This window comes from Saimiri boliviensis, chromosome 1 (assembly GCF_048565385.1).
Source record: "Saimiri boliviensis isolate mSaiBol1 chromosome 1, mSaiBol1.pri, whole genome shotgun sequence".
NCBI classification, from domain to species: Eukaryota; Metazoa; Chordata; class Mammalia; order Primates; family Cebidae; genus Saimiri; species Saimiri boliviensis.
This window is the reverse complement of record NC_133449.1, coordinates 125167717-125182462: the sequence shown is the minus strand read 5'-3', so window position 1 is coordinate 125182462 and position 14746 is coordinate 125167717. Positions and strand designations below refer to the sequence as shown.

General features: G+C 36.4%; 1 protein-coding gene and 1 non-coding gene across 4 annotated transcripts in view; both read right to left on the bottom strand.

The window, feature by feature from the left end:
* The window catches only part of NETO2 (neuropilin and tolloid like 2), a 57530-nt gene that overhangs the window by 20917 nt on the left and 21867 nt on the right, over nucleotides 1-14746 (bottom strand). For 2 of the 3 annotated variants that reach the window (XM_074403443.1, XM_039462949.2), the window contains exons 5-7: nucleotides 13994-14038; nucleotides 13783-13910; nucleotides 460-688 (exon numbers count right to left, since the gene is read on the bottom strand). In XM_074403443.1, the coding sequence (XP_074259544.1) occupies nucleotides 460-688; nucleotides 13783-13910; nucleotides 13994-14038 (402 nt within the window). The remainder of the gene's footprint in view (nucleotides 1-459; nucleotides 689-13782; nucleotides 13911-13993; nucleotides 14039-14746) is intronic. The other variant, XM_039462952.2, reaches the window with a different exon arrangement.
* Nucleotides 11741-11842, bottom strand: LOC120362303 (small nucleolar RNA U13). The gene has a single exon (XR_005578253.2). It is a non-coding gene; the product is annotated as a small nucleolar RNA U13 (small nucleolar RNA).

The following is a 14746-nucleotide window of genomic DNA, read 5'->3' as shown; positions in this document are numbered from 1 at the left end:
GTCTGCGATCTTAATCATTTGTTTACACCTTTATAATGAGTTTTCCAATTGATATGTTAACATCGTTTTCCCACCCATGACAGTCCATTCCAAGAGAACAGGGGCGAAGATATAGTTGCTTCTACCTTCTTTGTGACTTGCACATTTTTGTCAAAAGTAAATGCTGCCTGGAATGGTGCCATGTGCCTGTAGTCCCAGCTACTTGGGAGAGTGAAGCAGATGATCGCTTGAGCCCAGGAGTTTAAGGCCAGCCTGGGCAACAAATCAAGATCCCACCTCTAAAAAGTAAATAAAATTAAAAACATTTTAAATCTAAAAAATATTCTTGTATTAAAAAGAGCTGTAGTAAAACAAAAAGAAAATACATCCTGAAATATTTTTTAGAGCCAATGCTGAGTACATTGTGAATAAGTGAAAAATACATAAAAGATTTCAATACTAAAGGAATCATTTACTTACGCTCCACAAAGGAAGTAAAGAGCATTCGAAACCTGCTAAGCCGACTACCTTCATCTGCCCACATTCGAATCACTCCAATTCCTGTTTTAAGCATTACATCATTGGCCACAGTGCTGCAAAACTTGGCCTTAAGGTTTTCAATAGAACTGCTTCCATCATAGACTGCAACGAAGTTTCTCTTGCATTCATTTGAGTGCTCCATTTGATAATCTAGAAACCTCAAATAAATCTGTAACATTAACACAAAAACATTGCTTTTAAAAAGATATATTAAATTTGCAGTTTTCTATTTTCCACAGATAACATGGTACACTGAATGATGACAGATGACAGAAAACAATAATAAATGGCTGATGACTAAATAGTTAGACTAATGATCTATTTCTTTGCTTGTCTTAATAACAGAACCAAGCATTAAGAAACTTATTTTGTGTTTTGTCAATAAAGAGAAGAAACTTTTTGTTTCACAAGGCATAACTACATCACATTTTTCTCATCATAAAAGCAATCTCACGGTACTGGACGGGGGGAATAAAATAATCACTCATAATTCTATTATTTCAACATGCATGTGATTAATTGGTGAGTTTGTTTTTCTGCACATTTAACCTGTTAATTGTAAGATATATACATCCTACTTTTGCTGTAACATATAAAAATGTTTCTATCTATACTCAGCCTCTTCCTGAATGTCATATTATTTATTTACACAACAGCCCACTGTTCTACACAGTTGTTTTATGATTTCACCTCTTAACAATATCTGCATTTTCAGAAAGGCAGACATCAACTGTACTATCAAAGGAAGCACTATTAGCATCCCCCCACTCAAATTTTATAGCTAAATGGTACTAGGTTATTTCCTAAACACATTTGACCCATTCTTGTTTGAAGATTTCCTTTAGACTGTGCACTTAGATTTTAAGCATCAATCTCCTGAAAAACCTAATGAAGTAGGTATCGTTTTTTTTTTTTTTTTTTTTTTTTTTTCTGGGCAGAGATGACTCTATTATTTGGTGGCAAGGATTAAACCCAGGTTGGTCTGGCTCTAAATGTACGTTCTTTTCACTCCATAAGGTGCCTTACACACTCACACAGTTTTCCAATTTTGGGCTCTAGTTGCTCCTATGTGACTCTACAAGTAAAATAAAATTTGAGTGACTGAACAAAGATTACCTTTGAATTTCCATTTAAGACACCTAATACTCACTTCCTAGCTATTAACCCTGAGGGAGCAGTATGCACCCCTACCCTTCATTTCAAAGGGATTAATAAAAAAAAGTTATGTTATATATTCCCCTCCCCACCAAATACCCTGATGGCATAAAACTAAGAGAAAACAACTTACAAAATATAGCTTAATTACATTTTGACTGAGTAGTTTTAGTTTATTTGAAGTGACTGGTTCAGCTCTTCTGTGAGAATGGGGGAAAACTGGTAATGTAATAGGATTTCCAGTTCAAAACTTTACAAAGTATTCATGCATGTATTTTAACATAGAAGCAATATGTTTTCTTAAATATATCATCAGTTCTCATTAGTTTCCCATCACTTATATAACCCAAACCCTCTGCTCACACTCTGTGATGGTGAGCACTAATGCTTTAATGACTTCCCTCTTCCACTAGACAGAGGTCTTCCAATGGAAGGTCACTGGCTCAGTTTCATCCAGTATAATTTTTGCTCATGGCAGGCAATGAGAAAGTGACTAGGCTTGTAAAACTATGACGTGGTAGAAATATCAGTAAAATAATCAAGTATGTCTGAAGTATATGCTGTCTGCTTTTCTTTTAGTCTAAATAAACAGTATTATATAAGGCTATAATAAATGCTCTTAAAGACAATTTTGTTTAAAAAAATCGAGTTAAAGATAAATCATAACAAGATCATAGCACTTTTCTACTGTAAATACCGATAAATATTGAAGTTAATTGTTTAATTCAACAAGTTTTTGGGAAATATTCATAACATGAATCTGACAAATTGCAATGTTAGAAGGGCATAAACTAATTTTCTTTCACTCCAGATTGCATTAGAAGGGATCTTTTACTTACATCTTTTATTAAGTAAGTGGCCTCTTACCCTATCCCTATATCCTACCCAAGGAGGCAGGGCAAATTACCTGTTTGGCGGGAGTTTGGTTTCTTCTTCCCTCCCTCTGTAGAAGTGGGACTAGGTAGGCGTCTGCTCTGCAGACGGGAACTTTCCCTGGAGTAAGATGGACTGTCCTAGACTTAAGTGAGAGGTGGAACTGGTGGGTAAGGAGGAGTTGGCAAGACTAATTAGATCATCTCTCTATGCTACTCTATCCTAGCCTTCACTATAGTAAAGAGACTGTTTGGAGTCCCCACACTGACACTTTTATTTATCAATTGGTTCAGCATGCCAGCAGGGAAATGTGATGCTATTTTATTAGAGCCCCCAAAGACCCCAACAGAAATGAAATCCCCAGAAAGCTATTATCATGAAAAGGCCACTGATAAAAGTGGACTAAAACACTACTTATATACTCTTAAACACTGATGCTTTTGTAAATTTATTTTATTTTTAAAATATATTTTTAATTTAAAAAATAGAGACAGGGTCTCACCATGTTGTCTAGGCTGGTCTTGAACTCCCAGGCTCAAATAATCCTCCTGACTTGGCCTTCCAAAGTGCTGGGATTGCAAGCATCGGCCACAATTTTTTTGTGACTGGCCTCTTTTGTATATTTATAAATGAATATTTTTCTTAAGCCTCACCCATTAACAAGTTTCTCATATTGAGTATTCAAGGGTTATGGTGACTTTTAACATTTAATTTAGATTTCTTAAATAAAACCATCTAATGACACTTTGTTTGGTTTCTTTTTTTAGACAGTTTCACTCTGTCGCCCAGGCTGGAGTTCAGTGGCATGATGGTGGCTTTCACTGTAGCCTCCATCCACCAGATTCAAGCAATTCTTGTGCCTCAGCCTCCTGAAGAGCTGGGACTACTGGCATGCACCACCATGCCCAGCTGATTTTTTGTATTTTCAGTAGAGTCAGGGTTTCGTCACATTGCCCAAGCTGGTCTTGAACTCTTGAACTCAAGTGATCCACCTGCCTCAGCCTCCCAAAGTGCTGGGATTACAAGCGTGAGCCATTGTGCCTGGCCTATTTATACATTTATTTAAATTTTAAAATTTGCTTCAATTCCCATGTCAATTGTATGATTTTTTAACTTTCAAAAAATGATTTACTTTTATTAAAAGCAATACGATATTCTCCTATAGTCAATATTCCAGGTAACACTCCTAAAAAATCTGTGAATATGGAATTACCTTTTCATGAAATATTTCAATGAAGAGTAAGGGGATCTAATTATTAATTTCACTTATTTAATGCATATTTAATATTTTCATACTTACATAGCTATAAAAATATGTGGTTTTGTTCCACATTTATTAAAAGCTCATACCAATTACAGAAATAAATCACTGTGTGTCCACTCTCCTACTGGGCATTTAGCTTGCTTCTACTTTTATAATTAGCTAATACTGCTGTAAACATTGTCATCTTCTCATTATGCAAAGGTATGACAATTTCATTTGGGTATAAATCTAGAAGTATACTTGTGTTGTAGTATGCGACCATTTTCAACTTTACCAGAGCATGCGAAATAGCTCTCCAAAATGACTGTACCAATTTATATATATTTTTTCTTTTCACAGTTGAGTTATAACGAGACAATTTATACTTGTATAGCAAATTATTTTCTTTCTTTCTTTTTTTTTTTTTTGAGACAGAGTCACATTCTGTCGCCAGACCGGAATGCAGTGGCACAATCTCAGCTCACTGCAACCTCTGCCTCCTGGGTTCAAGTGATTCTCCTGCTTCAGCCTCCCAAGCAGCTGGGACTAAAGGCGGGCACCACCACGCCCAGATAATTTTTCTATTTTTAGTAGAGACGGGTTTCACCGTGATGGCCAGGATGGTCTCAACCTCTTCACCTTGTGATCTGCCTGCCTCGGCTTCCCAAAGTGCTGGGATTACAGGCATGAGCCACCGCACCTGGCCTTCTATAGCAAATTCTTTTGAGTCTGCTTGCTGTACTCAATCCACTACTCAGTCCTTGATGCCACCTAAAACAAGTCCACGACCCAGTCAAATTCTCTTGTGCTGTTACCGTGCAATGAAAACCCATCTCCAGTCTTTATCCCCGGTAAGCAGTGATCTGTTCTGTCCTATAGTTCACTTTTTCCAGAACTTCATATAAATGAAATCACACAGCATGTATCCTTTAAGTCTAGATGATTTCATTTAGCGTGATGCATCTGGGGTTATTGCATGTAGTTATAGTTTGCCCCTTTTTATTGCTGAATAGATTTTACTATATGGATGTACCATAGTTCATCCTTTTTTTTTTTGAAGATAGAGTTTTCGCTCCTGTCACCCAGGCTGGGGTGCAGTAGTGCAATCTCAACTCACTGCAACCTCCGCCTCCTGGGTTCCAGCGATTCTCCTGCCTCAGCTTCCCATGTAGCTGGGATTACAGGCACCCACCACCAGGCCCTGACTAGTTTTTTATATTTTTAGTAGAGGTGGGGTTTCACCATGTTGGCCAGGCTGGTCTTGAACTCCTGACCTCAAATGATCCCCACTACCCCGCCTCGGCCTCCTAAAGTGCTGAAATTACAGGTGTGAACCATTGCACCCAGCCTATTCTTTTAACAGCTGAAGAACACTTGAGGCATTTATAGTTTTTGGTTATTACAGATAAAGTTGTTATGAACATTTACATATGGATTTTTTTCCATGAACATAAGTTTTCATTTCTCCTGGGTACCCATCCAGAAGAGACTGCTGAGTCACACAGTAACTTTATAGGAAACCACCAACCTGTTTCCCAGAGCGGCTCTATCATTTTACACTTCTACCAGGAATGTATCAGAGTTTCAGCTGCTCTACATAGTTCCCAGCACTCAGTGATTTTTCTAAATTACAGTTATTCTAACGGAGAATAGTGCCATCTCATTGTGGTTTTAATTTGCATTTTTGTAATGACTAAATCTTCTGTGGTGAAGTATCTGTTAAAATCTGCCTGTTTTATAATTGCATTTTGTTCTTATTGTTGAGTTTTGAGTTCTGGATGAAAGAAATCTTTCATAGGTGATTTGCAATGATTTTCTCCCAGTCAGTGAGATTTTTTTTTTCACTGAACAGTATCTTTTAACAGAGAAAAGCTTATTAGTCCAATTTATAAATTTTGCTTTTATTTATACTCTTTCAGTGTTGCATCTAAGAACTTTGTCTAACCAGTAAGATTTTTTCATATATTTGCCTCTAAATGCTTTATAATTTTATATCTATGTCCATGATGTATTTTGAATTTTTGAATACAGTGTTCATTTTTTTTTCTTTGAATATGGAGATCCAATTGTTCCAGCATCATCTGTTAAAGACTATCCTTTCTCCCTCAGTTTCCTTCCAATGTCTGTCAAAAATCAGTGAACCATATTTGCATAAATCTAACCTCTGGACTACCCCGTTCCACTGATCTGTATGTCTGTCCTTTGTCAGTACCACAGTCTTGGTTACTGAAGCTTCACAGTAAGTCCTGAAATCAGGTAATGAGTCTTCCATCTTTGCTCTTTTTCAGAGTAATTTTGGCTCTTGTAATCCTTTGCTTTTCCAGTATGTTCTAGAATCAGTTTGTCAATCTTTACAAAAATATAGCTGTGATTTTGATTGAAATTGTATTCCTCTGTATAGATCTTAATAAGAACTGACACTTTAGCACTACTGAACCTATCAATACATTGATACAGTATATCTATGCATTCAGGTCATCTCTGAATATTTACACTGTGGTCTTGTAAGTTTTCAGTTTACAGAGACTATATATATATTTTTTGATGGGGTTATAGTTTAAATAGTAGTTTTCTTAATTTTGAACTGCAATTTTCATTGCTAGTATGTAAAAATTCAATTTACTTATTTAGTTTTCTTGAGACAGGGTCTCAGTTTGCTGCCCAGGCTGGAGTGCAGTGGTGCGATCTTGGTTCACTCCAACCTCTGCCTCCTTGGCTTAAGTGATCCTCTGCCTCAGCCTACTGGGTAGCTGGGACTATAGGCACAGCCACCATGCCCAGCTAGTTGTTTTTATTATTATTAGTTTTTTTGGCAGAGGCTAGGTTTTGTCAGGTTCCTCAGGTTGGTCTTGAACTCCTGAGCTCTGGTGATCCACCTGCCTCAGCCTCCAAAAGTGCTGAGATTACAGGCATGAACCATAGTGGCTGATCTGCAATTGATTTTTGCATACTGGTCTTCCATCCTGCAACCCTGCTAACCTGATATATTTGTTCCAGGAGCTTTTTAGATGTTATAGAAGTTTTTATATAGATAATGATATCTTCAAAAAATTTTTTATTTCTTCTTTTTCAATCTGTATGTCTTTATGCACTGGCTACAACTTCTAGTATAACTTCTAGTATAATAGCTTGCTACTGATTTTGGAGGGGAAAGAATTCAGGTTTTCACCACTAGGTATGGTATCAGCTGTGCGGTTTTTTGCCTTTTTTTCCCCCCCTAACAGTCAGGGTCTTACTATGATGTCCAGGCTGGCCTTGAACTCCTGAGCTCAAGCAATTCTCAATCCTCCTTAGCAGCTGGAACGATGGGGTACATGCCATTGTGCCAGGTTTGTTTGTTTTTTTTTTTTTTTTGAGACGGAGTTTCGCTCTCGTTACCCAGGCTGGAGTGCAATGGCACGATCTCGGCTCACCGCAATCTCCGCCTCCTGGGTTCAGGCAATTCTCCTGCCTCAGCTTCCTCAGTAGCTGGGATTATAGGCACGTGCCACCATGCCCAGCTAATTTTTTGTATTTTTAGTAGAGACGGGGTTTCACCATGTTGACCAGGTTGGTCTCGATCTCTCGACCTTGTGATCCACCCACCTCGGCCTCCCAAAGTGCTGGGATTACAGGCTTGAGCCACTGTGCCCGGCCTTGTGCCAGGTTTAACTGCAGGTTTTTGTAGGTATCTTTCACCAGGTTATGGAAGTCCTTTCTGTTCCTATCTGAGATTTATTTTATCATGAATGGGTGTTGAATTTTAACAAATGGAAACAATCATAGTTTTCGTTAGCCTATATGGTGAATTACATTGATTTTCCAAATGTTGAACCAGACTTGCATTCCTGAGATGAACTACACTTTAATATTATGTATTTTTTATATTGCTGAATAAGATTTGCTAATATTTTATTGAAATTTTTGCATTTTCTCGATTAATACTGATCAATAGTTTCCTTATAATGTCTCTGTCTGCTGGCATCAGGCTAATGCTTGTCTTACAAAGTAAGTTTAGAAATGTTCCCTGCTCTTTGATTTCCTTGATGATACTAAGGAACTGGCATTGTATCTTCCCTGATGCTTGGTACAATTTGCTAGCGAATCCATCTAGGCCTAGTTGTTTTGTTAGAAGGTGTTTATTAATTCATTTTTTGAATAAGCATAGGATGATTTGGTTTGCGTATTTCTTCTGGGATATGTTTGGAGAGCTGTGTAGCTTTTAAAAGATTTTCCCATTTCATCAAAGTCATCTGATTTTCTGGCATAGAGCTGTTGCCAGTATTTTCTTGTTCTTTTTAACATTGGTAGGCTCTGTTGTGATATTCTCTCTTTCATTCCTGATACTGGTAAAATGGTTGAAATTTACCTAGATAGTTACCATTAGTTTCCCTTTATTCATGAAGTTTCATGCTTCTTTTTCATAAAAGTTATCATTTATCTACATAACTTCCTTTAAGATTTCTTTTATAGCAAGTGCATAGGTGATAAATTCTCTTAGTTTTGTCTTCTCATTCTTGAAAGAAGTTTTGCAAGGTATAAAATTCTGAGTTCACAGTTCCCTGTACTGCCCACCCCAGCATGTGAAGATTTTGATCTACTAACTTTGGCTTTCATCACTTCTAAGGAGAAAAAAGTCATTCAAATCACTGTTCCCTCATACAAGATGCATCATTTTTCTCTGGCAGATCTTAAGATCTCAATCTTTGGTTTCAAGTAATTTGATTTTGAGATGTGCAGGTCTTGTTTTTGGTTTTGTTTACTGCATTTGATGTTTACTGAGCTTCTTAAATCTGTAGATGTATGTCCTTCACCAAGTTTGGGACTTTTCAGCAATTTTTTCTTCATATATTTATTCTGTGCCAATCTCTTCTCCCACTAGGACTTAAATAACACAAATGCTAGGCCCTTTGAAACTGTCCCACAGAGAGTTTTCAATTACTTTGCTTCTAATCTTTTTCTCTCTGTACTTCAGATTGGTTAATTTCTACTGATTCATCTTCAAGTTTAGTGACTTTCTATTTTTTCCATTTTTCCTGCTGAGCCCATAGAATGATTATATTTGTTAAAAATTCAGATTTTTCTTTCAGTTCTAAATTTTCCACTTAAAAATTAATTTCTCTGCTGAGTCCTATTTTCCCACTCGTCAGGAGTGTTTATTCCTATCTCATGAAGCATGGTTCTATCATTGCTTTAGAATTTTTGATAATTCTGGCTGGGCATGGTAGCTCACACTTGCAACCCTCACACTTTGGAAGGCCAAGGCAGGAGGATTACTTGAGCTCAGGAGTTTGAGATCAGTCTAGGCAACATTGTGAGACCCCATTTGTATTTTTTAAAAATTTAAAAAAGAATTTTGGATAATTCTAATATCTGGGTTCTGTTTTTGGGATCTGTTGATTGCCTTTCCTTTAACATTAACCAGATTTTCCTAGTTTTCTTTCCTAATTTTTCACTGTATCCTGGACATTTTGAATACTATGCGACTATGGATCCTGTTAAAAATCCCTGGAGGAAGTCATTTTTTGTTATTTGTTTTGGTTCCGCAGACAATCAACTAAGTTGTGTTCAGACTGCATGTTCTGTCTCACTTTGGGTGGTGGTCCCAATGTTCAAAGACTTTGCTGTGCTGGGTAGGCTTGCCCAGTGTATGACTCACTCAGGGACTTAGAGGTGGTTCATACTGTAACATGGTTCCCAACACTGCTGCCATGTTTCCCTGGATCTGTTTCACACACAGGCACGTCAGAAGGAAAGCCTGAAAATTAGTTCTCTCCTCTCCAAAACTTCCTTCATATTCTCTAGATGACAACATGGTCTCCTCTACCCAGTTCTTCTAGCCAGAAAGACAAGTTTTCCTTAGAATTTTAGTCTCCCAACCTGTTGTGAGTTCTGACTAAGAGAAAAAAAGAGATTCCCTCCATATTCTCCAAACATTACCATTTATGCCCTTTACAAATTATTGACAAATCATTGTTTATAATATCCTCTTATAATAGTCTAAAACACTTATTAAAATATCAAGTGTGCAAAAACAGACAAAATATATCTGTGTATCCAGCCTCCAACTTCAACACTTATAACCTAGCCAATCTTATTTTATCTGTCTCTCCTCACTTCTACCCCTTACATATTAGAGACAAATTTCAGACATTAAATCATTGCATCTGCAAACATTTCTGTATTACTAAAGCCACTTAAAAAATAACCTTTATCCTATTATCAACCCCCCAAAATAAATAACAATATTAAATACCAGTGTTCAAACTTCTAAATGTCTCTTAATGTCATCAGTTCCCTCCATTTATAGTTTGTTTAAATCCATAAATTCACTTGACTTTTATATCTCTTTTAATCTAGAGGCTCCTGTTTTTACTTTTTCCCACTGTCATTTATTTATAAAGAAACAGTTTTTCTCCTCTTTTGTTTGGTAGGTCTACTTTCTAGTTGGTTTGTCTCATAATAGTTTTAAATCTTTGCTGTAGTTGATTTATAACTCCTCCATTTCTAATACTATTTATGTCTTTTTTTCTAGATCAATCTTGGCAGAAGTCTGCCTATTGTTATCTTTTACAAAGAGCCTATGTCAGGCCTCATTGATTTCTTCTTTTTGTATCTTTTTTTTTTTAAATTTCTGTCTTATAATTGTTGCCCTTTCTTTGGATTTGTCTTTCTTTTAACTTCTTGAGTTCAATCTTACTACATTTCAATCTTTTTTCTCAAGGTACTGTTTTAGCTGTACCTCAGTTTTTTATATGCAGTATTTTCATTATTAATGCATTTTAAATGTATTTAAATTTCCATCCTAATTTCTTCTGTGACTTATAAATTACTAAGTAGTATATATTTCCAAACATATAGTTTTAAAATAATCTTTGGTTGCTGATTCTTGGTTTAATTGCATTTTTGTCACAGGCTACTCTGCCTATATGTTCAGACTTTCTTTGTTAGCTGAGCACGTGTATCTGTTTTGATAAATGTTTTATGTATGCCTATTCTCTGGATGTTGGGAGCAAGATAATATGTCCATTAAGCATATACTGTGTTATTTAAATCTTTTGAGCCATATTAATTTTTTTGTATGTTTGACCTGTTAATTACTAAGAGGTTAAAAAAAATATTACTCACTGTGTTGTGGATTTGTCAGTTTTCCTTTGCAATCATCAATCTATGTTTTGTGTATTTTAGGGCTATATTAATATCTTTAAATTATTTTAAATTATATCTTGTGAGATAGTGACATTCTTTATTTCTAATAGTTACATCAGCTCTTTTCTGACATTTGTCTGTTTTCTTTTCTAGTTTTGTATTTTTAAATTTTCCTGTAATTACAAATGTATCTTGTTAGATACATTTGTATATTAACTGTAGCATTTGGTTCATTTATTATTTTGCAGAGAAATACCTTAATTTTGCCCTCATTCTTTTATTTTTTTATTTTTATGGGTATATGATAGTATCTTTACGGGGTACATGAGATATTACAATATAGGTATACAGTGTATAATAACTACATCAGTATAAATGGGGTATCCATCATCTTGAGCATTTATCATGTGTGTTACAAATACCCAAATTATACTTAAACTGTACAATAAATTGTTGACTGTAGTCACTGTGCTGTGCTATCAAATACCAGATATTATTAATTCTATCTAATTATATTTTCGTACCCATTAATCATCCCCACATCCCACCACTGCCTTCATTCTTAAATGACAATGAACACTCTCAACACTATGAAGACAGTATTCTGTTGTCTTCGGGCTTCCATTTTGCTATTGATAATTCTGGTGTCAGCCTTAATAGCATCCCTTTGTAGACTATTTTCTCTGTTTTTTAAAACTTTTCTCCTTGTCTGTGGGGTACAATGTCAGTGTCACTTAAAATTTTTTTTTTCCTATTTGGGAGTCATCCTGTGTCATGCTTTTCATCAGTTCTTGAATTTTTTTTCTTTTTTTTTCCTTTTCATGTAAGATAGGCAATGTACTGACGTGATAACAGGGCTGGAGGGAGGCACATGTCACATGTGTGCATGAACACTGGGCATCAGGCTTATGCACTACAGAGTATCAGTTCTGGAAAATCCTAATAAACTATCACCTCTCCCAACACTATGCTCTGGGTAATTCTTCAGATATATCTTTTAATAACCTACTTTTAACTTACAGATCCCCTATTTGGTTATTTTTAAAATGGATGTGGTCATTTTTCTTTCTCATCTTTCCGTTTCCTTCTTGTAGGACATGTGAAACACTCAAGTTCTTGGGGATCTAAGGAACTCCTTCCTGTCTGTTACATCGGCGAACTTGTACCCACGGTGGGCTGTGAGCACAGGGGTTTTAGAATTTGGGGGCCATGAGCTGACCTGCAACAACTGTTTTATCCATGCCAACCCTGAAGCTTCCTTGGTGATTTTTAGATTTATTTTTGCCAGGTGACTCAAAGATTTTATGCACCCAGGATGATTTGTTAGTTTTTGGACTTAGTGACTCCTGGGTTCAGCATGGAGTGTAAATTCATTTCTCAAACCCTAATAAAGGCAGGTTCTAAGTACAAAGCTAGGAGGGACCCCAGCCTCACCCCCAACCCGCCCTGAGACCAAACCCAGAAAAACAAGCTTCTTTGTCATCAGCAGGTGCCAGTGGAACACTTTTTCTAATCTATGCTTTCGTGTGAATCACCTTCCTTTGAGGGCTCCAGTTTCAAGTGAGTCTCACAAAGGCCATGTGAACTACAGGACTCTTCTTTTCTCAGTGTGGGAATTAAAAGCAAGCCCCCAGCTGTCTACCCCTGTACCGTAACATGTTATGAAAATCGGTCAGGAGCATTTGTAACATCAGTTTTGGTTTATTAATTTGTAGTCCCCTCCATTTCCTGTCCACAAGCATTATCCGCTTTTTCTCCTTCCTGGAGCTTACACGTATGCCTTTAAAAAAATTATTTGTCATATTTTACCCAATGTTTCCAGGTGTCTTCTAGTAGATGGGGTTTCAGGTTACCTTATCTATCATTTACCCAATCTTTAAATCTGATTTTCACAATTCTTGAGAGTTACATGTTTTCCCACCCTCACTCTCTCCTCTTTTCCCACTTTTTACATAATACGCATTAAATATAATTTTAACTCTGTTCATATTCCTAGAAGTATAAATTAAATGCAAAAGTAGTCAGTATCCAATCTCAATCTGTCGGAGTTATTTTAAAACATCCTTCCCTGCAGTTCTTTCCAATAAAAGCGCCCCATGAGTAGCAGAGGACAGCAGGGTAAAAACAGAATGAAGACTCAACACATTTGGGTTTTTATTTTTAGATCGCTACGACTGACTCTGTAACCTTTGAGAACACACTTTCACCTCTTGTAGCCTATTTTTCTTCTAATAAAGATGTTAATGAGTCTATAATCATACTGATCAATATGCACACTCACCAATTACGAACTGATAGGTCTTAATTTTTTTTTTTCTTTTTTAGATGGAGTCTCACTCTGTCACCCAGGCTGGAGTGCAGTGGCATGATCACAGCTCACTGCAACCTCTGCCGCCCAGGTTCAAGCAATTCTTCTGCTTCAGCCTCCTGAGAAGCTGGGATTACTGGCACCCGCCACCATGCCCAGCTGATTTTTGTAGTTTTAGTAGAGATGGGTTTCACCATCTTGGCCAGGCTCGTCTTGAACTCCTGACCTCGTGATCCACCTGCCTTGGCCTCCCAAAGTGCTGGGATTACAGGCGTGAGCCACTGCACCTGGTGAAGAATCTTAATTTTTAAAAATTGGGAATCTTAATATACATGTAATAGTCCTAAAAAGTTTCAGAAATTCCAGTTTATTTAACTATAACAATGCTGGGATCTTAGTAGGTGCCAATATAAAATAAGTGAAATCAAATGTATTTCTAAAAAGTTGCAATATCAGTTTATGTAGTCAATAAATATTTTCACAAACCAAAATAACACATTTTGCAAATCATGCCTTATCGTGTTCTTCTCTGAAGTGACTTAATACATAATAATACCTTAGCTTTTGGCGTGGCTTTAATGGTCCAGATGCAATCAACAGCTTGGCCAGGTTTCGTTCTCTCTTCTTGTTCTACCTGACTAGAGCGCACTATTCCATCAGCTCCCGAGAGCTCGAACTGACAATCTAGAAGGAATACATGAAAGGTGTTCAAAGGAATATATGACTGATCAAAAATGCCAAGAGGAACAAGTGGTAATATACTAAACCTGGAATGGGATTTAAAATACCTCCTAGGTAAGTAAAGTCTGGATCTGTAACAGAAAAAAGAATAAAGTTATTGGTACTGAGATAGTTACTTTAAGCCTTGATGTCTTAAATTACATCTAATGCTCCATTTGACAGCAAGGTAAGAGAAGCTTTCATGGATGTAAACTACATCTTTGGTCATTTATAAGCTCACATACAGGATTGTCATTTATTTAATCACATTTTTACTTTTGATTCCATAGTGAATTATTTATTTATGCTACTTGCAAACTCACATCAACTGTCAAAGCTGAACAGATAAACAGAACATCACATATACAATAAGACAGAGTATTATTTGGCCTTAAAAAAGAATGAAGTTTCTTTCTGCTGAAGCATATTACAATTTGTCTTCTAAATTTTGGCTTAAATAGATGCTGGTGATGATTGCTTAACACTGTGAATGTACTTAATGCCACTAAATTACACACTTAAAAATGGTTAAAGAGAGCTGGGCATGGTGGCTTATGCCTGTAGTCCCACCTACTTAAGTCTTTTATTGGTGTACAGGAATGCTTGTGATTTTTGCATATTTTTTTATCCTGAGACTTTGCTGAAGTTGCTTATCATAAGGAGATTTTGGGCTGAAACAATGGGGTCATCTAAATACATAATCATGTTATTTGCAAATACAGACAATTTGACTTCCGCTTTTCCTAACTAAATACCCATATTTCTTTTTCTTGCCGATTGCTCTGGTCAGAACTTCCAAT